The 27,529-nt window shown below is 39.0% G+C and overlaps 1 protein-coding gene across 17 annotated transcripts in view; it reads right to left on the minus strand.

Moving 5' to 3' along the window:
* DLG2 (discs large MAGUK scaffold protein 2) overlaps positions 1–27,529 on the minus strand; it is a 986,702-nt gene that overhangs the window by 860,291 nt on the left and 98,882 nt on the right. For all 17 annotated transcript variants that reach the window (XM_086882226.1, XM_086882222.1, XM_086882228.1 and 14 more), the window contains one exon: positions 4,276–4,418. In XM_086882226.1, coding sequence (XP_086738352.1) covers positions 4,276–4,418 — 143 coding nt within the window. The remainder of the gene's footprint in view (positions 1–4,275; positions 4,419–27,529) is intronic.

The raw sequence follows: 27,529 nt of genomic DNA on the forward strand, positions 1-27,529 counted from the left end.
GGGGGCTACAAGAGAGGGACTGTTTACAAGACCACGTGAGGGATAGGACAAGGGATGATGGCTTTACATTGTGAGAGATTAGGTTTAGATTGAATATTACAAGAAATTTCCTCACGATGAGGATGGTGAGACACTGGAACCCAGAAAAGCTGTGGTTGCCCCATCCCTGAGCATGTTCAAGGCCAGTTTGAAGGTGGCTTTGAGAAACCTGGTCTACTGGACCATGTCTGCCCAGGGCAGGGAGAGCTGGCACTTGATGATCTTTAAGGTCCCTTCCAACCCAAACCATTCCGCGATGCTGCATGATTCTGTGATGTGTTTAAGTGCTTTTTGGAACAGAACTAAATAAAATGTTATCCATGTCTACTGTTAATTGAACAAAATCTAATTGCACTTAGAGAAACTCCAGTTTGTCATCAGGAAAGACTTTCCATCAGTGAGGAAATAAGTTACCTGCAGAAGCAGTTGACTCCCCACTGTGGGAGGTTTTACAGAACAGACTAGGCAAACATGACAGGAATGGTTGAAATGCAGTTGATCTGCCCCAGGGCAAGAGAAAGGACAACAGGGGTATTTTAGGTCTTCTTAGGAGTTACATTCTAGAGTTCCTACATCATGATGAACATGTTGGACTTTTTCATTTAGTGCCCAATGTCACATTCCCTGCTTCCTATCTGAATATATAAAACAAAAAAAGCCTTTGCAAATAGGACTTCATAAACATTTCTAGTGAATCTGAACATGACCCAAAAACTTCATTGATTCCGAAACTATCCACCAACTTAAGCTGATTTTATCAAGTTGCATTTACAGGAGGGAAAGCAACATGGATAAATTCACTCAAAAAACACATTCATATAGGTCCTTCTTTCTTCCTTTTCACCAACACCCACCCACTTGAATTATTTTCGTCTATGATATTTACAGCTCTGCCAGATACATTGACACATATATTTAGTCTCTATACAGGGAAAAATGCAATAATAATGTGATGGTAAGTAATAGTGCATTTTTCATCTGCAAACATTGAAGTTACTGCTTATTCAGATGACCAACAAAGCTGTTAACAATGAAGCAAAAAGCAAGGACATGATGTTTAAATGCATAGTCACACACAAATAAATATATACCTAAATATTTATCAATTTCATGGGAACTAGGGGATCCTAGGATTAAAACCTAAACAACACAGAATTTAGCTAGAAGCATGCTTGTAAAAAACAAACCAAAACAAAGAAAAAGTGTAGGAAAAAACCCCAAAACAGTAACTATCACTAAAACCCCAACATTTTTTGTTAATTCCATTGTTTTGTAGTCACGGGATGCTATGTGGAGGCATTCGCACTAAAAATTTGGATGTTACTGGTTCTGACACATACTGTGAGCTCTTATATTCCACTAATTTCTCACTTGCTTTTACAGAGGCCATTCAAAATTACAGCCTCTGAGTCTGGGAGACATCTCTCTTTTCAGGCATTCTCTGAGAATGATAGGAGATTATAGGATGGGTCATGACCCTTTCATGTCTAGTTAAAGCAGTGAAGATCCAGCCCCAGTAGGCTGTGAGATCTAGCACCAGTTTGCTAAAATCCAGTATGGTGATTACAGATGCAAGGTGGCAAATTTGTACAGTATTGCAAACAACCTAACAGCTTGTCTCTTATCTAAAAATCTATACTTTCAGAAAGCAAGTACATAAATACAAAGGAGGGCTCAGAGGACACCTGTCCTGGATGAGAAGGTGGTAAAAGCTACTTTCCTTTTTATCAACAATTAAGACTGGAAAATAAATGCAAAAAAAAGGACCCATTTATACAGAAAAAAATTACATATAGACAGCCAAGGAAGGTTTTGAGTGGAATGCATGAAAGGAGAATGGCCTCTGGACTGACTGATTATCCTTGGGCTTTGAGTGCTGCATCCAGCAGCACAGCAAGGACATTGACCTGCTGGAGCACAGCCAGAGGAGGTCACAGACATCCTCAGAGGAATGAAGCACCTCTCCTATGAGGAAAGCCAAGAGAGCTGGGATCGTTCAGCGTGGAAAACAGAAGGCTTGGGAGTGACCTAATTGCAGCCTTCTGGTACCTGAAAGGAGCCTACAAGAAAGCTGGAAAGAGACTTTTGATAAGGACATGTAGTGATGGAGGTTTATATTAGATATTAGGAGGAGATTCTTTACTGTGAGGGTGGTGAGGCACTGGAACAGATTGCACAGAGAAGCTGTGGATGCTCCATCCCTGAAAGTGTTCAAGGTCAAGTTGGATGGGGCTCTGAGCAACCTGCTCTAGTGGAAGGTATCCTGCCCATGGGATTAGAAGATCTTTAAGGTCCCTTCCAACAAAAGCCATTCCATAAGTCTGATTCTGTGAACAGAGGGGAGGCCTTTTCTTTCCAAATTTGGGACATGTAATTGAGGGATGGAAAAGAAAGTACTAAACAATCATTTCCCGTGAGGAATGGACCACGAATAAGAATTTACATGGTAGATTATTTGGTTACATTTTCATATGATAGTTTTTCATAGAAAGCAAAGGGCTATCTTGGATTTGTACAGCAGGTACAGTTCTGACTCAGAACTGCTGATAGTATGTTGAGCTGTCATAAGGAAAAAAACAAAAGCCTACAATCCAGTCTCTCTTGCCTGCATTGGGCCCTTGAAATATGTATGATTTTTAAAGGGACTAAACATTTTGTTCTCCCATTTCCCTGACAAAATTTATGGAGAGACAGCAAATTTGAAAATGGTACCCTGGACTCTGACTGCGAGCACTGTGCCTTGAAAAGGCTATTTCACTTTCTAAGCTATAGTTTTCTATTGTTTTCCTTTAAATCAGAACATTTTTTTCATAAAATAAGAAAAGTTTGGAGTGGGCCCTGTATCAATTATCTTCAGCATAGAATTTAGAGTTCAAATTCCCCTGTACAGGACCAGCAGCACACCTCTTAGATAGCAATGAGTTTAAGGAAGGTGGAGTTGAGGGTCAAATACTTTGATGAGGCTGAAATAAAAAGAGAGTCTGTCCACTGTCTTTATCAGATGCTCCAAGAGATAACAGGAATACACTTTCACCATTTTAAAGCATAAAGATTTGTGCTTACTAAATAAAATTTAAAAAATAAAAGACAGATATTAGCTGTCTGTGCTTTCTAACTGTGACTCAAATGTTAAATCATTCATGGGATATATCCTACATTAGTGTTAAGACTCATTTGTTCTGATTTCACTCAAAACCCGAATGCTTGTTCTCATTAATTCTGTACGCTTCTTTTGCTAATTAATTTTTACAATAATTTTTTTCATTTCTTCAGAGAGTTTTTTCCTGACCGCCTGATTTTTCTTTTTAAAGAATCACATCTAAAATGTCATGTAGAACTACAATTTCTGTCTGAGTTTTACATTTTTAAAAAGGAGGAAAGCTCTTAAAAATAGTCATGCCTATGGGAAAGTTCTTGCCAACAACTTTTAAAATTTGAAATGCCTTACTTACCATGACAACAATGAAAATTTTTATATATTTCCTTCATCTTTGATTCTGGTCTGGAGATTTGCAGTTTGCATTCCATGCCCACCCTATTTCTGTTTCACTGTTTAAGAACAGAGCAATGCATTGCTTGCTTCTGTGGGGTTTGTTTCAATCTTTGAAGTACAAATGTAGGTGGAGGCAAGTAGTTTAGATTGCTAATATAGTTAATAATAATCTGGAGGCTGGCAAAGGCAGATTAGAGTTGGGGGTGACAAAGAAAGGTTTTGAATGCTTCCACTGGCTACAGTGGAGAAAAGAAAAGGTGTGAAACTTTCTTCTGTGTATCTGTTCCTCATGCAGATACTATTTTGGCTGATCTCTGTGACCTTGGACTGTGGAAGAGTTCAGCCCAATGTCAGTCGCAGAAATGTGAAAAGTCATATTAAAATTTTTGTGCAGGATCTAATCACTGAAGTATTAATAACTTCAGTGGTTATCAGCAAGTACAGAAGATATATTCTCTTTTGGGGTGTAATCACAGACACCAAATATCAGATAAAGTACACAAAGGATGAGAAAATGCAAGTTTTCTACTTTCTCTTTGACAGACTGCAATTGAAAGGATAAAGAAATTTGCAACATAATCAAGGTCAGAGGGATAACACTATATGTATATATATCCTTCACACACCAATCTAATGCCTTAATTAACCCATCCTTTCAATCTTATACACCATTGCATGGCTTTTCCTAGGTTTGAGACATCTCACTCATTACATATGTTTTAATTCTTAATCTGTTAAATTACCTCCTGTTTTTTCTGCAGATTTTCATGGTCGGTAGCAGATGTTGTCTTCTCCCATTTCTCTGCAACTTGATTTGCTTCTTCTATTTTTTGCTCATAGCTTTTCTGGGAGTTTAGCAGTGTCACTTCATAAAACTCTTGAATATCTGTTTGTAAAGAGGAACAAGTAAAAGACATTATTTACCGTATTGGCTTTGACTCCCTAGTGTTTTCCTTTGATACATACTTACACATTATCATCATAATGATAAACATGTACTACATTTTTAATAGAAAGCACCAACACACAAGGGTTTTTTCTAAAATTTCTATGAGATTCCTGACTCATATTCTCATTTTAAAGAAGCCTTTAGAAAAAAAAAGAATAAAAATATAAAGAATAACATTATAAGAAGATATTCAAATAACATCTTACAGGCGTATCTAAACAATATAGGCAGAACAGACCCTTTTACAGGGAGAAGTCAGTCACAGATCTTTGTAACCAGTAACCTGGAAATTTTCAAATGTAAAATACCTTAAGATAATCTTGTTGACACCCAGGCACCTGAATCACTCTCAGCCCTATCCGCAGGTGCGTTTGGCATTTTTTTCAAGAGGGGTGCACAACTTGAAGGAAGACTTTGTGGATTCACCGCTTCAGTCTGTTGCCATTCAGCAGTGTCTGGGTAATCTTTGATTTCAACCAAGTGTAAGCAACAAGCCAAGTCTTAAAATATCCTGTTCAGATGTATCTATCACATTTATTTCCATGGGGTATGATCAGATATACAAGATCCAGCAATGAAAACAATAATATTGAAACCTGTGCACACAATGACCTAAGAAGAAGGGGAAAAAAATGTTCCCGTCCTTGGGCAAGAAGTTTTTGGTCAGAGAGTCACACCCAAAAGGTGGCACATTGTCTAGTGGAGATATTTGACTTATCAAAGAACAAATAGACTTCACATTATTTGATTTATTAACAATGGACTTTCTCCTGGATAAGAAAGAAAGAGATTGCATCTACAATTTCACACATATATTTGTAAGAATTTATATTTCATATTACTACAATCATTTAATTCCACATTAAAACTAAAACCTATTTTTAAAACAAAAAGCTATGGGACAGTTGCAACGAGAAAGAAAGCTTCTCCATTCTCAATACAGGGAACTTTTTACAGTTGGTTTGAATGCTCATAGTACAATTGAAACAGTTGTAATATATGGTTCAATGCCAGGTCAATTTGTATTGCAACAGCAAGTAAAATATATCAGGCTAATATGTAATTATCTCTAGATAAATACTTTACAGAAATAAGCTAGAAATTGCCCTCTGGCAGTGGCATTCAGCTGGCATCACTGACGTTATCAGGGTATTAATTGGGTTGACAGTATTCAGTCAAGGAACAGGAGAACGGTGCTTTCACCCTAACTTTAAAGCCTATCTTGCCCTAGTGTTTTCATTAAAAATGATGTGTGAGCCACATTTGCATGTGCATGCACATGTGCAAAATAAATATTAAAACCTCAGTCTCTTTGTAAAGGTCCTTATCTATTCTGAGGAGGCCACGGGTTGCTTTTGCTGGAATAATGATCACTGGTGTGCAGAGAAAAGCACTTCAGTACTTATGCGGTCACAGAAGAAAACACAGAGGATTCACTTAGTTGGTTGCTTTGTAATTCCATAAGCTGAAATTGCCATTTCAGTGGAACAAGGGCAGCCAGAAACTTGCAGTCAGACAAGGTTTGCAAAAAATAGGCTTTGTAATTTTCTCTGAGTAAAACTGCTCTATCTTGACTACATGAGAGGTGCAATCATACTAGGAGGAAAAAAGTGTTGAATACTAGTGAGATAGAATGGGAGCAAGCAGCTGTAGAATCAAGATTGGAACCACAGTCATAAAGAGGAGTCATGGGAGCATGGTAATTGTTATGTAAAATGAGCAAAATACAGTCTGTCTCCTAGTGGGGGTTTACAGGAAAATAATTCCACAAGAAATCTAAAATCTTATCATAGAGAACAGAAATCATAGAATGTCTTGGGTTGCAAGGGACCTTAAAGACCATCCAGTTCCACTTCCCCTGCCATGTACAGTGAAACCTTCCACTAGATCAGGTTGCAGCAAGCCCCATCCAACCTTCCCTTGAACACTTCCAGGGATGGGGCATTTCTTACACAAATTAAATCTGTATCTTTGGCACTATATTCTCTCCCATGAAAACAAGTTCAGATTTCATGTAGAAATGGCAATAACACTATTGATGAACTTTGTGAGCACAAAACACATCTTCAGTTTCAATCTCTTTACTGCTCCAAACATTCTGTTAAGCGATTAATTCATGTTTGTTTAAAGTGTCAGTGAATCTCACTGGATTTTCTGTCTAACAGAATTTTTTCACTTCTTAAGAGATTACTTACGTTATTTAATAAATTCTGCTTGCTCTCCCTTTAGCCTAGCCAAAATATTTTGTCAGTTTTGCTATATAAAGATAAATTGCAGACAAGAAATTATATATCTATATTCTAGTACAAAGTAATTCTAAAGATACTTTGATTTATTTTATTTTGGATAACTCCATCACTGGGGAAGTGGGAACACAAACTTTCTGTACATCAGTATGGTAGAGTACATAGCAGTAGCATTTTGCAGTTGCCCATGGACAAGCATATTGTAGCTGGCTGCATTTGTTCTCTGAAGGAAAGTTCCAAGAGTACCCACTTCTCCTTCCTTACAGACCTGTGCAGGAGTGATCAGGGTCTACCCTTTATAGATCTGTCAGGAAGCACTGCCTGTTACTAAAGCTGGAGACACTTCTCAGTTTGAAGTCTTGGGATTTTTTTTACTATTGTTTAAAAAAAAAATTATTAATGCTCTGATTTGTGCTTACCCTAACCTCACCTTTGTTTTTTAAGAAACTTGAAACAAAAATAGTTTAGAAAAAGAATAAGTAATGGAGAGGACACAATGTCTTACATAAAATAATGGCCTTTCTTTCAGACAGCAGCTACATAAAAGGAAAAAAAATGTGTGATCAGACAGAGCTGAACAGGCTGCCTAAACTCTGCCATTTTCTGACTTCTTAGTGGTTGGTTCTGCAGCCTGTAACCATTATTCCAGTGCAATTTCTCTTCCAATTTATATGCATGACAATATCCATTTGTGACAGAAACACTTGAGAGCTCTGATAGCAAAGGGGTTAAACAATACAAAAATGAAAAAAAAGGCCTAAACTACTGTCTGTCTTTTGTGACCACAGGCTTTCGCCAGCATTCTAATGAGGGAAAAAATGAGATAAAGCAATACAATTCATTCATCTGTAAACAGTTGAGCACCAGAAAGACAGAAATAAATTGAGGGGAATTCAGACAAAGACAGATGATTAAAGGTCTGAAAAAACTAACTTCTGAGCAAAGATTAAAGGAAGGGAATAATAACAACATACACTTTCATACTTCCTTTCATTTCAAAGCAAAACAAACACTGAGAGCCATATAGTGTTGGCTGACAAAAATTGTCCATGGCCTCAAAGAGAAGCAAACCAGCAGGGTCAAAATGCAGAGGCACACACACGAGCACACCAGATGTGTCCAGCCTTTTGCAATCAATAACCCACTTACAGTGGCTTCAGAATCACCAGCAGATTCAGGACAACACTATTCCATTTTTAAAAGCCCTCTTTTCTGGGAAGGGCAGATACAGCCTGCACAAGAGAACTGGGAATGATTCCTCAGTGTGCTGGGAACAAGGCAGGAACCTCTCACTCTTAGAAGCTTTCTCCTTTATTCAAGATACACACTAGATTGATTTAAGACCAGAACATGAAGGTGATTGGCATTTTTTTCCCACTTATGTATCTTGCTGTCTTTGGTGTCTTCTGTTGTGTGAATCAGCATGTTCAGCTGGTAGCCCCAAGGCTGGATGAACTACATGAGATAGCTTTGGTATGATTTCCACCTACACAGAGAAGCACTGGCAGGTCCCAAATGCATCCCCAGTACTTTCTTGGACATTCAGAAATGTAGCCATCAAGGCACACACATCCCAGTGCACCAAGCAACTGGGATTATCCCAGTCTCTGTCTTTAATACCAGCTGGCCTGGAGCTGCACTTTCCATGCACCAAACTGATGCAAAGGGTTAGGGAGTGGAAACATAAAAAGATTGGTTTTCTAAGGTAATCAAGTGCTGTAAGGACACAGGATACAGAATACAGCTGCCTATCTCAAAACACTGTCAAGGTCTCAGAAGGAACTTGCTATAAAATAAACCACCACAAGAAAACATGAGAGAAGCACAGATGGCACAGTAGGAAGGAGCTCGCTCCAGGCCTAACAGTTGCAGGTTTGGTTAGCATCCGGACAAAAAAATCCCACCATGGCAAACTGTGAGAAAGGAAAAACTGCTCACACACATGCTAAGTCATGGCAATGGCATCTACGCCCCGTGGATACCCAGAACTTGGACAGTATAAAGGTGATAGCAAAGAAGAATGACTTGGGGACTCCCACCACAGGATGCCATGGGATCCATGGGGTGGTGGTACTCCTACTTAGTCTTACTCTCTCTCTTTCCTTCTCTTCCCCCTCTTCCCTATTTCTCTCTCTCTACCACACATTTAATGTTAAATTAAATTTGCACTATTGGCTCTAGCATATGGTCTCATTTGCACCTTAATTTGGGAAGAGGCATCTCCTTATAAACAGATCATAACAAGCGCAAAATGCAAAATGGCTCAGCTTGAGCTTGTGCAGGTTTACAATGCAGCTATGCAGTGAGGGTGGAATCACAGAATTACATGGGTTGGAAGGGATCTTAAAGATCATCTAATTCCAATGCACCTGCCACAGGCAGGGACACCTTCCCCTAGACCAAATTGCTTAAAGCCCCATCCAACCTGGCCTTGGATAGATTTGCAAGATACCAAACTCAGGATTCAGAACACAGGGAGCATAAAGGAAACTGCAGTAGAAGTGGAGATAAAAATCTCTTGCACCTCTTTTGCATTTAAAAAAGGAAGGGGAAGAAGAGGAAAGTCTGTATTCCAGTAACAAACAAGACAATGCCAGGCTTTTTGATACCATCTATATTTTATACAACACAAACAATTAAGCTTAAAAGGATAATCTTGTACATCGCTTAGCCTGAAGTTGTACTGCATGTGTCAGCAAATGCTGCTTCCCCAGCGACTTGACAGTACATGTGGCCACTTGTGAAAGAGCAGAGCAAACTATTCCATGCATCAAACCTTATCCAAAATCCACTGAATTTGCAGACACCTACTCCCTACAGCATGTGTTGACCTCCACTGTGCTGACAGCTATTCCAAAAGCTGTTACCTTCATCTGTGCTTAGTAACGCAGGAAGATTTCCTTACATACATCTTGCTACCATACCCTTCACTTTATGTCTTGAGAGGATTTAGCAAGGGCATCAAAATTTTGGTATCTGCAGAAGTTGTCTGTTGTTTCTGCAGACAGCTGCACAATTTTGCAATTAACTGTAATAGCATTAACAACGTAGAATCCCATTACCCAAGGAATGAGCTCTCTGTGTATCATATTTCTATAGAACCAAACTGGGAACTGGAACAAATATTCTGCAGCATAAAAAGAAAGGTGTTTTTTCTTGTTTTTTTTTTTTTTCTCCTTTCTAGAGGTCCACAGCCATGGAATTAATTTCTCCTATACTGTGCCAGTGCCCTGACTTGCTTTGCGGTGTAAGTCCCATCTGTTTTTCCAGGGCATTCAGGGACAAGGTGGAACGGGGGTCTAAGGCAACATGCAAACACAAGCTGTTCCCTTCCCGGGAAATTTGGGACACTCTTTTTGTCTACATGTAGGATAGTGTCTGATATGTACCTTTTATTGTTGTGTAACCCAGCACAAATGACTACTGTCTGGTAGAACTCTGCAGATCAAAATAAAGTCAGTTGTTGCAGGCTCCTGCTGCAAATCCTTTTTTAACTAAGGGAACATTACAGTGTACGTCTAAATGGCATCATTTATATCCTGGGGAGTAGATTATGCTGGGTCAGCTTCAGCCATCTGGTCTGAATTATTAGGTAGGAGTAAGGCGAATTCTGCAGGATGTTGTTCAAGACGGAAAACTCATTCAGGCAGCACAAGTAGCAGGGAACTGATCATAGATTGTACCAGCCTGCCAGTAAAGAGCTTTAGTGGCCCTGCTGATGGAAGCAGTCCAAAGAGAGGTTAAATAACACACTTCACCCGATGCAATTATGTTGTGTGGCTTTTTTTCAAGCAAAATGTTTCCATATTGAGTAAAACTGCCATTTTAAGAGAGGGAAGATAAAAACCAAGAGACGTTAAAACCTACCTTGAAACGGGGTGAGTTTTCAAGCTAAAGCAGTCCTATTGCACTGACCCACGTGAGAAATGGCAGAGCTCCAGTTATCAAGTTGGCTCATAGCTTCACAGCCCTGGGGAGCTCCAACCTGCCCCCATTAGCATCCCTCAGTGCAGCAGCAGTCAAGAACACCTTGCCCATTTCAGCTGCATCTCACCCCCTGGCTCCAATGTATTTGCCCTGGGTCTGCACTAATAAAGGTGGAGTCAGATTCAACAACAAAAGGAAAAGCTCAAGGCTTATTTTTGCAGTTGGCAGAGGTAACACAAAGATATTTCAGATCAAAATGAAATTTAGCAGCCCTGCTTGCAAGGTTTTCAGACACAGGCCTTTGGTGCACAAGAAACATAGATGCCAGCCCAACAGCAAGAGTTGCTGCAGGAGAAAAGAAGTCCTCTATTCCATGCAGGCAGTGAAACAGTGCAGTGCAAGCCAGGAAAGCAGTCTTCTGCCAATTCCCTATAGTTGATGAATGTTCCTAAATCTATTAAAAGCAGCATACTCTGGTAGAACATGTACCAAAGTAGGCAGCAAGAAATATGGCTCCTGTTATTAACCTGTCTTGATTCTTGAGCTTCAGCAAATCCCTTTTATTTGGCCTAGATAATTTTAAGGTCTCTTCCAAACTGAATTATCCAATGATCCTGTGATCCTTTGTACATCTAGGCTGGAGGCAGAAACCATTACTAAGCAGGTACATCCCTGAGCAAAATTAGATCTTTTTATCAAAAAAAGTTCTGAGACACTCTACAGGCCATCCTAAATAACTAAATAGTTAGTAATTGATGTCCAATAGTTATTTGAACATATGAAATAGAAACACACTTTGAGTACTTCTGGCTTTGTTAGCCAGAAGCATTAGCAACATTATTGTTTGTTTATTGCAATATATCCAAAATACAGCCAGAGCTCTCCAAAAAAATCTCAGCTTTGAATATGCAACTGTCCAATGTAAAAAATTCAATACAGATATCTATGCACAGAGAAGACAAAATAATTGCTGCAACCCTTTCTATGTGAGCGATGTTCATGTTAAGTGAAAACTAGAAAGCAATCAATCGGAGAGTAAAATCAGTATTTAAGCTTTTTCAGTGATGATATTGAGTGCATTACTACAGTTCTGCCTACACATTCTAGCTATTTATTCAGAAATAAGAACTGCACTCTGGATTGAGGGTGAAAGAAGATGTATCCCACCACGATAAGCAGGACTGACAAACGAGTAACACCAGATGAGGAGAGAGTGCTTATGAGAAAAGTGAGGATAAACTTCTTGATTGGGTCTGTTGTGATGGCATGAGGAATAATGGTTTTAATCTGAAAGAGGACCAATTTAGACTAGATATAAGAAAGAAGTTTTTTACAGTGAGGGTGGTGAGACACTGGCACAGGTTGCCCAGAGAGGTGGTAGGTGCCTCATCCTGGAAGCATTGAAGGTAAGGTTGGATGGGGCTCTGAGCAAGCTGATCAGGTGGGAGATGTCCCAGAACATCGTAGGGAGGTTGGTCTAGATGGCCTCTAAAGGTCCCTTCCAACCCAAGCAATGCTATGATTCTATGGATTTAATCATTCACCACTGGCAAGATGTTATGGTTTGTAAGTATGGTCGATAACAGTGTTTTCAATGGAACAAGACAGAAAACCACAAGACAGGTTTGATAATGCACAGAAAAATAGTTAAAAGCGGCCACTGTAGATTTAGCAAATATTACACTCACACCTTTTCATGCTGTTCCTGAAGCTTAAGCTGCAGGAGAGCAGAGCAGCAAGCCCCAAATCCTGTGGCAAGGATTCCTTTTAACCAGGCAATCCAGGGCTTGTGGATCTACACACAAACTGCAAGAGTCAGAACAGGATCATGGGCACACACTGGCTGCTTTGTACCTCCACACAATCAGGCAGATACTTGAACCTGTTCCAGGATATCTTCTGATGGAAAACTATATCAGCAGAAAGTGCAGATAATTTTAGCAACTGTTCAAAGGTGACAGCTAAGGAAGTACTAAGAGCTCAAGGCAAGGTTTCCTGTGCTTCAGAACAGACCTTTCAGAAAATGACAGTTTTCTTTGACAAATGATGGTTTATATGAAGTTATTTTCCTATAAGCCTCAAGAGAAACTTTCACTTTTTTTTAGCACTGTGTATGCCTCTGCATGTAGTCTAGAACCATGGAAACACAGAAACATTTAGGCAGGAAAAGACCTTTAAGGTCTTCAAGTCCAGCTGCTAACCCAGCACCACCAAAGTCCACCACTAAACCCTGTTCTCAAGTGCCACATCCACACATCCTTCAAATCCCTCCAGGGATGGTGATTCAACCTCCTCCCTGGGCAGCCTGTTCCACTGCTTGACAACAATAATAATATACCTTCATAATGAGGCTTTATTCATTGTCTGGGGAGCTGGTTTCAAAGCCACTGCTGGAGAGAAATTCCCCATTTTCTGTGCAGCAGCAAACAGCTACTATTGTGCATTTCTTATCCTGTCAGAGGATCCCACAGCCCCACGGTTTGTCACAGACAAACAGACTTTCCTCTGAATGGTTCCAATACGTGCTTAAACAACTGAGTTCAATACTGGAAAATTGTTCAGTTATATCATTTACTCATTCTGTGATTTTGCTTGTTAGTCAAGTATTCAGGATAATCTTCCTTTAAATAGGGATAATCAGGAAAAATTGACAAAATCTGACTGTCAAATGCCAAATCAAAAGGGCGGGTGTATTTTCATCTCTGAGGAAAGAGTAAAGAGGAAAAAAAAAAAAGTTATATATTTTCTCACCTTTCTTTTTGCATCTTAGAAAGGACCCAGCTGCAATCCAATTTCCCAGTACAGAGGTAAATGCTGTATACCAGACCAGAACCACAAAAAAGGTGTATCATTCTATAATCCTAGATCAGATTAGTTTTATACAGGCTTTTCCACTGCTGTTGCACATAAATAGGTTGAGAATAGATGAAAATGCAAGACCTAGTGCTTGGAGCACAAGTCTTGGGACCCGTAGGCTTTCAGTTAGCTGCAGATACTCAGCAACCCAGACAGGGTCCATTCCCCTCAGGTATCTCCCAGAAGCACCCAGTTTGCTAAAACCAGAGTGAAATTTCAATCAGACACATTTTCCCAAGGCAATGTAAGAGCATGTTCAGGACAACCCCATGGCAATCTATAAAGAATTAATAGTAATTGCTTCCTGTCCTTTTTCTTCTTCACCTTACAAAGAACCATCTTCATACACAACCCCTTTTGAACATCACTTTAAATATCAAGCTAAAACAAAACACCAAAACACAACCTTTCTTCACCATTCTTTGACCTGCCAGAGCAACTCTTTACCTTCTTTAATCTTTCTTCTCACCTGGGAACATCCCCCCACTGCATCTCTCTTACCCTTTCTCTGCAAACACCCCACAGTCTCCTAGTGGAAGGATACACATCTGCTCAACCCAAGGCTCTGCCTTTCAGCAAGGCATCACCTTCTGTGCTCAATAACCAGCCTAATTCTGATACCAAAACACACAATCACAGGTAACCTGAGAGTCACTAAGTAACAATTCTGTCCTCATTTTTGATGAGCTTTGTAAAGTCAAACATGTGGCTATGGAGCTGAAATCTCCATCTCCACCTGCCCCTCACCCCACACTCCTGGTGGAGCTGGTTTCCAGCCAAGAAGCCAAAGTTCAAAATAATTTAAAACCAACCTACCCCTTTCATACATGCCTAAGCTGTGGGGAAAAACAAGGCAAGAACACATATAGAAAACTGGGTTAACTATATTCCAAGTCTCACCACTTCAGTTGCCTCTTTCTTCCCTTTCATTTTACTAGTAGAGAGTGTGATATAAGTAGCAAAAACAGGGAAATGAGAACTTCAGACTGCAGATTCTATTTGCAGTTTTTCCACTGACTTGGTATGTGACCTCAGGCAAATATATCTCTCTGCACTTCAGCTTAACCTTCTGTAAAATTGAGACACAAATGCTTTGACTTACCCATAGGCTCACAGTGTGGTGTTACACAGCTTAATTAATTAATGTTTGTTAAACACTTATAATGAATGCTTCGATACAAGTTTAAATTATTACAGGTTGTACCTTCATAAACTCTTATGACCCTTTAACATATTTGCCACAATGTCTGGTGTAACCCTTAATATTGCTACTCTCTTACAATAAATTATACTTTAAATGAACCCTTTCACTGGAATGACTGTGACTTTAGTTGTCTACACTTAACATTTACAGCCATTGCATTAATTGCTCTAACCTTGTATTGCAGGTTTCCATGAACATCAAAAGACTTCCTTGGTCATGCTTGAATTTGCTTCACTTTATGTTCCCATGGTTTTAGTAACAAACAGAAGGCTTCATGTAAATTCATAGATATTTGCTGGTCTCCATTGGAAGAAGAAAAAAAATTTGTATCCCTTACACAAGTCTTTGCAGGTCATGAATCTCTCTACCATTCTCATTATGTCCATTCTCTTGTAATTGATTGGTTTATGGACTCAGTACAGGATCTTTTTCACTTCAGTAGCTTAGATTGTCATTCATTATGGAGTTATGTATTTATTCATAAATCACAGAATCATGGAATGGTTTGGGTTGGGAGGGACCTTTAAAGGTAATGCATCCACCTGTTCTGCTGTGAACAGGAACAAAATACATTTGCAAATTTTTTTTCAGTGATTGTTCTAGAGCAATAATACTCTGTTGTGTCCCAAAGAGTGGCTCCCAGCCCCCTAAAGGAGGAAATGTTTTACAAAAAATTATGTTCCCAAGTTCACCATTCTTTATACCAAGTTTTAATCTTTACCACAGGAAAATTAGTTATAAGCATAATACTGTGCTTATTAACCAAATACATTTTTTTCAAGATAAATAATTTATTAAGTTTCACTGCATCAGCTTTAAATATCTGACAGCAAAACTCAAGGGAGCAGAAAGGGACATGCTAATCAAAGGGCACACCATAAATGGTAATGAAGAAAATGACCCACAGCCGAGGAACTGGCAGATCATATGCGCCAGTGTTTTATCACACAAGACAAAGGGAAAACTAGAACAGCTCCACATAATGGTGATCTGCTGACAGAGGAAGACCCCACCTTAATTCAAGGCACAGCAGGAGCTCAGGCCAACCCCCTTAGACACAAAAATGATAAGCTTTGAGTGAGGGGACAGACAAGGTCAATACTGTCAACCTCCTGATACTAAAGCAGCCGGAAAATTAAACATAGGACACAAACTTCAAGGACCCTGATTCAGCCTAGCTGTAAATTGAGATGTGTTCTGAAGCTAAGGTAAGTTTGTCACATCTGCTGCAAAAGTCAGGCTGGATATCAAAGCTGCTGCCATCAGGAGTGCTGGCAGCAGGCATGGCACAGGGCTTCCAGAAAGCTGGGCCTTGTTGGAGATAAGAATGTAGGTTGGGCAGGTATCTAAGGTGACGGAAGACTCTTGACTTACAGGGAGGGTAGAGGGTGAAGCAGCTGTCTCTGGGAACACTTTAGTTACAGCCTCAGCCCAGTCACTGCCACCTGTGTTGACTCAACATCTGCTCCTGACAATGGGAGCTGAGACTGAGCATGTGTTAACTCCTAAAGGTACGTACTCTAACCTGGAACTACATCCCAGTCTGAGCATCCTTCATGTTAAGAAGGAAATACTGAAAACCAGAGTGGTTTCAAGGGATTTTGATGCAATTTTTTTTCCTTGCAGTCAGAATTTATTCTTGGGCAAAAGTCTGGTGGTCAGAGTTGCATTATTATTCATAGTTTTATTGGTTTGTTTTCTCCATTAGTAGATAAAAATTTAGGACCAACTTCAGTGTGGTAGGTCTTCTCTTTCCAAAATTCTGCAGTAATATAGGATTATCTTTTAAAGACCATGCATTGTTAATCAGCCCTCTGAAAACATCAACTTCTCAGTAAATATGGCTGAACAAAATTAACCTTGACAATTTTATTTCAAAGCAATTTTTACAGGCAACTTCTGAATGGATGAAGTGAAGCTACAGCTGGAGACTTAGGACTACACAGAAAGTCACGACAGACTTACCTACAGAAGACTGCTGGTAATTCTTTTTACTGTTGAAACAATCTTAAATTGGGGAGTGAAACAGGAAAAACACTCATAAAACCTTGAAGACAATGAACTTTCCTTGAGTATTATTTCCAGTACAATTCAAATATTGTTACAAAACCCTATTTGTCCCTAAAAAACCCGAAGTAGACAAATATCAGGGAAACAGAGAATTGACAATGATCCTGCTACTAATTCACTCTATTGTCCTTGGTATTTCACTTGATGTGTCATAGACACTTATTCTGTGCAATTAAGTTGTGAAAATCAATTTTTTAGTACTTCTATCATGCTTTGATGAAATCAAACATGATAGGCTGAGCTGCTGTATTATATTCCTTTTGTTATGCTTGCTATAAGAAAGCCAGGCATTGTTCTAACAAGATAATAATATTCTATCAGTTTTTGGAATGATAAATCATGTCAGAAAGTTCAATTCAATTCACTGTTTTAAATCATGTCAGTAATTGAACTTTATTTTTAAAATTAAGTGAAAAGATTTCCTATTATATCTCAAATGTAAGAAGATAATAAATACTAGTTATCAAAAATAAATTACTGAAAATTTCTACAGAGGCAGAAAAATATAAAGAGGGCTTGAAAACCTGTGTCCAGATATCAAATTCACCAAGTGTAGGTTACAAATTTTAAAAGTAACACCAGATTTTGTTGACACTGGCAAAGGTAGATCTTCTACATCTATAGCACCTCACTTCTCTCAGAAGCATGGAGTAGGTTGGGAAAGGGGTGTAAAACACACACAAAAGCCTATGGAAAAACATAGAAATATATTCCCTCACAGGGAGTAAAAAGAATCCCCCAAAACACGGGGTAGACAGATCCTTTCTGTGCTGAGATGTCTCAGAAAGGGGATGTCACAAAGGCATACTGGGCAGATAAATGCACAAAAGATTATAAGGGCAAGTTCTAGTAATGGGGCTTAGTTTGAATTTACTTTATCTGTTTATGTTGGGATGGTTTGTCATTTCACCTTAATTTCACAATTAATAAAAAAGGGTCCTATCACTTTAAACCATCCTCCAAAGGTGAGTTAGCCTACAGGAGTGCAGATGTGGTGCTGCCAGAAGGCCTGCAGGTTCTTGTCAACACTATAAGTAACATAAAAGGCCAAGTTTTCTCAAGAATGAGGGAAGAGGAGATGGAGATTATTCCTATTACCACACACATACACAGAAAAACCTGCACTTGGTGTTGAGAAATGCTGACTTCTCCCTTTGAGACCCTGTCAAATTACAGGATAATGATTCAGGCAGCAAATAATCCATAGATATATTTATAAACCCAGGTCAGAACAACTTAGAGAACTGGAAAAAACTTAGTGCCCTAACAAGGGATCCAGCAGCAGCTTTGTCCACAAAAAAGAAAGCTGAAAGATGGAATTATGACTGTATATTAAATTTACTTGTAAATTCTCTTACTGTTCTGCATTGCAAACGGAGTGGCTGCACAGTGGTAGGAAAGAACGTGCCAGGTGGTTAAGGGCTCAGAATTACCATTTTGTATGTAGTATCTGCTTAAAAATGCAACGTTAATTAACGTTCAGGCGCAGCAACTGACAAATAGCGGTTCGCGAGTGCGCGAGTTCTTCCAGCAATGAGAATTCCTCACAGAAAGCACGAGTGCGACAGCATTTTATTCACTACAGAAATCTAGGACTCCATTCAAGGAACGCATGCAGAGCACACTGCTGTTAATTGGGATGATGTAATTAAAGTACCCACGAGCCACCAGCATGTGGAGACACCTAATGGACATTATGGAAAGCAGTGCATTACGTTGGACTATTCTCAGTGGTTTATTTCCCAGAAAAGCCACAGCTGGAAGCGGATGCTACTGAGCAGGACACCAAGTGACATAATGCCAGCCACTAAGTCATAGCAACAAGCTTGACAGATCCATCAGGAAAACCTACATGGCTGCTCAGGAACCATGACTGTTGTGACAGAAAAGCAAAGTAGCTGCTCAGGAAGCAAGACCAAGCACAGAAAGTCCTGCAAAAAACTCCCACACCCTCCCTGCTATGAACAAAGGAATTTCCGCACAGAATAGCTGAAGGGGCTGCCAGCTCCATTTGTTTGGCCACCAGAAATGGATCTCATTCTGCTGCCCCATGGGCATTCATCAGAAGATACAAGGGCCAGGAGGACGCACCTGCAGGATGAAACCATCTCATCTACACCAGCTATAGCTGCCTGCTCAGGTCAGAACCCTGAGAAACTTTGACAGAGGTGCCAAACTAGAGAGATTCGTCTATTACAACCAAAAATGGGACTTTTTATGCTTATAAGGAATCACTTCAGCACCCTACAATATTACCAGGTTGAAACAGTGAAGGGTGAAGCAGTCAAGGGCAGCAGGAGAAAAGTGCAGCAGCCTGAAGCCATGGTTGCTGAATGATTAATGAAATGATGAATTTACCCTGCTAAGAGAAGGGAATAGCTTGTGGGGCTTAATGGAAAGAAATTTAAAACTGATAAAAGACAGAGGGTGGGATCTGGTTTAAGCAAATCCTAACACGACCTGGGCCCCTCACCTCCACAGTATACTCGTGACCTACACCACAGGAGATGGACACAATGAATAACAAGAATACCAAAAACTTTTGCATTTCTTAGACATATATTGTATTAGGGCTTAATTATAACGCATTTGCAATATTATTAATAAACTCATTTTTATAAGATTAAATACTTGAGAAATTGCCAACTACCAGAAGCAAACTAAACTATGGCTTTAGACACAAATTTTAATATTATGGGAGCCTCTTCAAACTACATTCAACATCCACACAGAGGGCTTGTGATGCTCAAACTTATAAAAATAGATCAGTAAGTCTTGATTTGTGCTTTCAGCAGAATCCTGTTTCACTCTGAGGAAACCCATCGTACTGGGGATCTGTATCGATAAGACAGCAGTGTCTGGGTAAAACCACAAAGAGAATCTTTCTATTGTGCCCTTTGGCTAATGCACACAGAACTGCATTTGTATGCACAAGGGATGCAGCCAGCCCTGCCACTTGTGAAAGGGTTGCAAAGCTGTTCTACTTAGATTACAAATAAAAGTAAATAGTCCTCTTAGCATTATGTACACTTAACATGGAAGAACTCATCTGTAGAGGAGCAGGAGAGGAAAAACTGAGCATTCACAATGTGTTGAAGGGAATCGGGCAGGAAGGAGTTGTAACTGGCAATTATTTCATTAACATTAGATTCTGCTTTTCCAAACTTAATTGGAAGTGTCACTGCTAGAGCACCAGCCATGTAAATCGAAGAATCTCTGGAATGAAGCTAAGACAAAATTCAAACACAAACAAAAATAACTATGTTATTAACTGAGAGAATGAGTGGTCACTTTTCTTCCCTCTGAAGATCAGTTTATTTTATGTGTACCTTGATTCTGCAAAGAACATGGCCCTTTAATCACCCATCCAGGACAAGGAAAATGTGTTTATTTTTAAAAGGAGCATGCTATAACACTTAATTTCTTTCTTTAGCCATTACTTAAGACTTGATTCAAAATATAAATCTCCAAAACTCCTGGTGTAATCACACTTTTAATATTTTAGATCATGTTCATTATAAATAAGCTTCTTCTAGAATAATGTGATCTAAAAGACAAGCTGTCAAAATTCCTTGTTAAATATAAACTGACAGCATTGGAAACACGCTCAGCTGAAAAATAGCAAAGTTTATGTACAAGATATTATTAACAGTACATGATCTTTCACATACACTGTTCATTTATTAGAACCTATGGCCTGAAAGTTACCATCAGTTCATATTTCAAAAGAGATTTTTCTTTAGCAGCTTTTTCTAAATGCCGTGTCAGTGATTGTCCACAACTCAGCTAGCACCCTGCCATGTAATGGAAGTATTCAACAAGATGATTCAACCACACATGATATTGTTTTGTTAAGAAATAGGTAAAAAAAGCTTGCATTCCCCACAAAATCAGGAGTCTATCTGGGAACCAATAGAGGCAAATATTTTCTGCTTTTTGCAAACACATCTACACTGTCCTAAACTGTTTGAGGTTTTTTTCAGTTTAAATTTGGCGAATGTATTCATCTTTAATGAGCCAAAACCCAGACATTTGAAATAGCATTTTACAGATGTTTCCAAAATATTTTACCAAACACAGACCACAAATAAAGCTTCCCAGAGCCAATCACAGACTAAGCTGTCTGGAAAAGAGAAGTCCATCATCACGTACAATGTTTTTTCACAACAAATGATACGAGAAATTCTGATTGTGAGAATAGTGCTGGGAGTAGGAGAAAACCAAAATGTGAGCGGTGATCCTCAGGGGTCATACTAGGAACAGCACTGTTTAACAACTTTGTCGGTGACATGGACAGGGGGATAGAGGCCACTCTTAGTACATTTGGCACTGACACCAAGCTGTGTCGTGTGGTCGTTCACTGGAGGGAAGGGATGCAATCCAGAGGGACCTGGACAGACTGGAGAGGTGGGCCTGTGTGAACCTCATGAAGTTCAACAAGGCCAAGGGGAAGGGGTCCTGCACCTGGGTCAGAGTGATACCAAGAAAAATACAAAGAATGGGCAAAGAATGGATTGAGAGCAGACCTGAAGACAAGGACTTGGGAGTGCTGGCTGATGAGAAGCTCAACGCGACCCAGCAATTGCACTCACAGCCCAGAGACCCAACCACATCCCGAGCTGCATCCAAAGCAGTGTGGCCCACAGGATGAGGGAGCAGATTCTGCCCCTCTCCTCCACTCTGGTGAGCACCTGGCATGCTCTGTCCAGCTCTGGAGACCCCAACATAAAAAAGATATGGACCTTTTGGAGCAAATTCTGAGAAGGCCACAAAGATGATCAGAGGGCTGGAGCACCTTTGCTATGGAGACAGGCCTGAGAGAGTTGAGGCTGTTATGGCTGGAGAAGAAAATGCTCTGGGGAAAACTTACAGCACATTCCAGTACCTAAAGGGATCACAAGAAAGATGGAGGGGGAATGTAGATATAGGACAAGGGAGAATAGCTTTAAACTGCTACAGGGTAGGTTTAGATTAGATGAGTTCTGAGGTCAGAGCATGGTGCTAGTAACACCACAGTTGTGCATTCAACCCCCAAAAGGGCCACCCACTGAAGAGTTGGATTCAATCATTCTTGATGTCCCTCCCAACTCAGAATATTCTGTGATTCTTAGATAAAAGGAAGAAATTCTTTACTGAGAGCCCAGTGAAACACTGAAACAGGTTCCCAAGAGAAACTGTGTCTGCCCCATCCCTGGAAGGGCTCAAGGCCAGGTTCGGTGGGGCTCTAAGCAACCTGATCTAGTGGAAGCTATTCCTGCTCATGGCAGTGAGGTTGGAACTGGATGATCTTTAACATCCCTTCCAACCAAAACCACTCTCTGTTTCTGATTTTGAAAGTTCTGAATCTCATTCTTGGCTTGGCTTCTCTTCTTTCCTGCAGGTGGAATGCACAATTCCCTGAAGTCCCCTGATTTCTCTTTGGCAGGATAACAGGAATCATAGTGGATGAGCCACCTGCTGATTAGCCTGGAAAGTAACAAAACAAAGCCCAAACCTGCTGGGTACCAACTGCTGCCCAGCATATGACTAAATGAAAGATAAGGAAGGGAATAAGTGCGTTGGTAAGTGCTGCTCAACCTGCAAAGCGTTAAGGCCAGCAAGCACCTGGATCATCTGGATTCTGCCTAGTGAATATTTTCTCCAGGAAAAAAACCCAAAACTTTCCTTCCTGAAAAATCCCGTAAATCTGCTCTATACTATTGACCTCTCCTTGAAATTTCTCTGTGTAAGAGCTTCAGTCTTGATGCTATGAACAATTTACATAAAGCCATGCATAAAATTTTAAATGAAAAATACGAGTAAAGAGTCTCTTTACTGTTTTATAGTTCTTTAGTGATAATTAGACCAGTTAGTTCTTTAGTCTTAAACTTTACATCCCTGGCACAGACCAACTTGTGTATGGCATAAAGCAATACATAAACCCTTTTTCTTCTGCAGAAGATGCATTTTCTGGCATTAACTTTCTTGCTATATTTATTTAAGATTCAGTATTTAAAAGCCTAACTCAGATTCTAAAATCTATGACACACATGCACACATACAACCCCCAACAACCTGGCACTGGGGGACACAGAAATTAAAGAATGCACGTAAGACAAGTGGCTAATAAGAAAAGATGCAATAAAAACTCCTGAGCAACTAGAGCTCTCCAGAGAAGCAGAAGGAAACAGAAAAAAAGTTAAAATCAGAGTTTGGCAAGCATAGATAGGAACAGGCAGATTTTCTTTGGAATACTTCAGTCACAGATGTACTAGATTTGTACTTTAGCCTGTGACTGAGGCAGAAAAAATCATTTATCAGAATGTGCAGCACAAACATGAATACTGAGCTCCTTGACACAAACGAAACTATTGAGAGATACATTTCATAACTCAGAAGAAAGAGTTGGATAATTTATAACAGATTTGATACTGTTGAGGCAAACGTACAGTTTTAGAGGACTTGTGATATTCCTAATTCTGGAGATCAGATTGAACTGGGAATAAGAGCTCCAAATGGAGGGAGGAGGAGATGTGAGGAATTCTTTATTCAAACTCCAGGACAAAAAGAGAGAACATTTACAGGATTTCAGACCACAAATAAACCCAACTGCAGGTTCCGGAAGGAAGAGAAGACAAAATGGACACAATTAGAAAAATCTCTCCAGAGGAATCTGCAGACTCAAATAGAAGGAATTTGCAAAACCAGTGTGGAGGGCTCAATCAAAACAGACACAAAACAGAAAAATAGAATTCTAAGCTCTATCTGTTGCCTTTGGAAAGGTTACACATATTTTTGAGAAACAGAAGCAGAAAGGTACTAAAAATATCAAATTTTACCATGGTCTTGTTGAAGAGGCATTTGCACCCTGTGGGTCCACAATGAGGTTTTTTCTGATTAGTTGAGCATAGCAGGGAAGTTTCATGCAATAGCTGAAATCATCTGAAGAGAAGACATACTTGCACACCACACAAGTAACCACAGATTTGGCTGAGGATTTGTAGGTTTATAGGAGCTTGACTTAAGGATAAAGGAAAATCTTGAAAAGATATGGTTTGTATTTTTTCCAGGGAAACAGCATATTGATTCAAGGGCTGAAAACACAGCAAATGCTCAGGCTCATTATGAGAGCTTAGGCTCTAAGACAGAAGCCTATGAGGGTAGAAAATCAATTCTACCATGTCTTTAATAGTATTGGAAAGCTGTCAACAGAATACAAGATAAGGATGATGCCCATTCCCTAGCAGTGTTCACAGCTGGGTTGGATAAGGGTCCAAGCAATCTTGTGGAAGATGTCCCTGCCCAGGCCAAGAAGGCTGGATGAGAAGACCAACACAAACCATTCTATGATGAAACTCAGTTGCCCCATCACAAGTGCCTCTAGGATTGTCCCTGCAGTGCTCAGACACAGATACCAACAAATGGAACAAACACCTGAGACTGACATACCCATGGCCAAGAAAACCACAGGTGCTTTTGTCTGCCAGTACTAAAGTACAAGATGAAGTTTGTCAAAAATAATGCTAGATATGGGCACCTTGTTTAAATGAATTACAGCCTTTTATAATCCCTTTAAGAACACCAAAAGAACTTCTTGCTCTAGGTGATACTTTAATAAGCAATTGATATGAAACTTGGGAAAAAAACAATATGATAATATATCCCGTTACGATAATTCAAGAAATTGCAGATCTGTGTAAAATGTTCATCCATATCAGAAATATTCATGCACTGAATGACTATTTCCACTATAAAGAAACAACACTATTAGAGAATGCTAAAATCTCCATCTTTACCTGTGCATATAAACATGTAAAATGCTTCACATATTAAATTCTGAACTTGGCATACCAGATGTGCTAATGATATATAATGTGTCACAATATGAATTGTTCTGAGTTTAAGTACATTGAAAAGATGTGTGCACATTACCTTGAACCCAGATCATCCACAATCTATATCTTTTTGTGGAAGAAGCTATCAAAATTTCTTTAAAGGATGCTTTTAAGAAAAGAACCTTGGCATGCTGAAATTGAAAAGCAATGTCTGATTCTGGACCTCTGAAGTACAAGACATGTGGAGACAGATGTCTTGCCTCTTCCCAAAGAGGAAGCAATTTGCTTCAAAACAGATTCATAAAAAAAGGTGGAGGTGGAACTGAGATTCAGGAGCTCTTGATTAAGTTCTTGTCTTTAAGCTCCAAGCTCACTTCTCAGAGGCAAAAAATATAGATCAATTAAGGTCATTGTTTATTTTAGATTTTTTTTTTCCTGAGTTTAATATTTGGTTAAATAGAGCAGTAAGAGAATTCATTGCATTGAAAGTTTAAGATCATTGTTTGCTTGTGTTTATCTGAAGAAGATCACTGTCCTGAGACCCACTCAAAAATAATAAATAATTTATATACATTCCCTTTATTAATTTATACCTCAGGAGAATGAACTTCAGCACTCAAGTAAAGCAGCTGCACATCACATTAAGGATTTCTTGTTTAATCATTCCCAAGGACTACAATACACTATCAGACCACTTGGTCCCCACTCTGCAGCATCTGACAGTGAGCAGTCAGATACTCATTTGGGAGAAGGATGAGAAATTCTTGATAGGCAGTGGGGCCTAGTCCTTTCCCATTCTTGTGTCTGCTGGTGGCAGGCTCAAACAACGAGGCATGAAATTTCACATTATTTCCCTCAATAATGGCTCTGGAGATTTTTGATGCATACATATAAAAGATGCAATCTCTTTTTCTGTTTACTTTATTTGGCTTTTACTTATTACTGTGGCCATTTTCTCTTGTACGTTATATTACAAATTATGTTTTTTATATTAAAAATTACGTTTTTTATATTAAAAATTACTTGTGTTGTTTCACAATTTTCAGTTCTTAATTATACAAAGTAGCTTATTTCATGTCAAAAGAAAAAATAATCCAACTTCTTTCTAGAGGTTTTGGATCCTTTCATTCATTTCACTTCCATCTCATCTCTAAATGAAAAATCTCAATTCATTCAATCCCTATTCATATCAGAATGTTTCACCTCATTCAGCAATATGATACTGCATGTGCAATAAAATGGCCCAACCTGAGAAGTATTAAAATAGGCTTCACCAACTGATTGATGTAAAAGGCTTTTATAAAAACCTTTTTGCTGTTTACCATCCTATTCTTTAGGAATTCTCTGAATCCTTTCAGCTTTTCTTATGACAAATGTGCATGCAGCAGAAGTCTTCATTGTACCTTCTACAATGAAACCATGTCCTTGCCTATTAAAGATGTACCAGCTGTGACATTTAGTTGGTTTTTATTGTGACAAAGATTATAATACTCAGATACATTACACACATTCAGAATACCAAGCTTCAGTTGAAACACTCCCTGGAGAAGGGAAAAGTGGCTGTCAGCAAGAGACCTTATAAAGACCAGGAGCAAATGAAATTACCAAAGGCAGTAGGGAATATATGTGAGGAAACCAAGAAGAAAGCAAGAAACTGATTTAGCAAAATTAAGCTCGAAGTATTTCTTAAACTTATGAGCTACTGGAGGTCTCCATTACATGAGTGGAGAAATCTTTATCCAAAACTTTGAGAAAATAGCACAAAGCCACTTCTGTGTCTGGTCACTGCTCCTGCTGGTGACCTCCTTAAAGGAACCAAGCACTGATTGAGTCAAAAATGTTATGTTGTATGGTATCTGAAAACATGAAATTGTGCTAAAATTATTAAAACAATGATTAGATAAATTTGAATCTGTATTAATGTCTTATGCTCAGCTAGTGAGGTTAAATAAGACAGCAAAACATTTCTAACTGAAGCTGTTCCTTACATGACTGCAAATTTATTATGGCAAAAACTCAGCGGCTTCAGGCAAATGCACGCAACTTTAATTTTACACGTAAGAAAAGTCATTCTAAAAACAAATGGATCACTCACAATTTCAAGTTAAGCACAGTGGTACATCCCTGAAAACCTGGGTCAAAATGTGAAACTCCCACTGAGTTTAAAAAATACACTTGGGCAATCCTGAACAACAGTGTTAGCCTGATAATTTATACTGAAAACAAACAAATGCACTAAAGAGAGCTTATAAATATTAATTTGACATTTTACTGACACAAATAAATAAAAGCTCTAAAGTCAAGTATTAAAATAGTGGCATATGCTTGTGTGCTCTTTATCTTATACATTGTGGGGTTTGGTTAATGCTTTTCCACTTTTTACATTTTCAAACAAATTTTCTCTGCAAAATGTTCTGCATCTTATGGGAAGCAAATCATTAATTTCATTTTTTTTTCATTTCAAAAAGGTGGATGAGAGAAGTGTCTATTTGTCATTTGAAATGCAGATAGAAGTCATGCAGATGCAGATAAAAAGAGTCCCTCCTTGTCATACCAAGTAGCAGAGCTTAATTGTGATGCATCATGAAGAATATGCATTGTTGAGAAACAGGCACATTAATCTTGGGAAATGTCATCAGGCAGATCAAGACACAGTGGTCAATAAAACCCAAATGGCTTTGTCATTCTGGAGGTAAAAAGAAGAGATGACTTAACTACAAATAAGAAAGGGGACCTCTAGCTCAATTTTAATAGCACTTCCCTTTGAGTTTTAGATTCTTCCCCATTGACTTCAGTCAGAAATTATGTGCTGTATTTCTGTAACAATTTCAGAGATTTTTCCATCTAGTTCTTTGTTCAAACATCTTAATCAAGGCCTCCCTCCTTTCACATCCTCTGTAAAATAAAAAACCATCTGAAATTGTTTTTGTT

This window comes from Cyanistes caeruleus, chromosome 3 (assembly GCF_971803275.1).
Source record: "Cyanistes caeruleus chromosome 3, bCyaCae1.hap1.1, whole genome shotgun sequence".
Taxonomy (NCBI): domain Eukaryota; kingdom Metazoa; phylum Chordata; class Aves; order Passeriformes; family Paridae; genus Cyanistes; species Cyanistes caeruleus.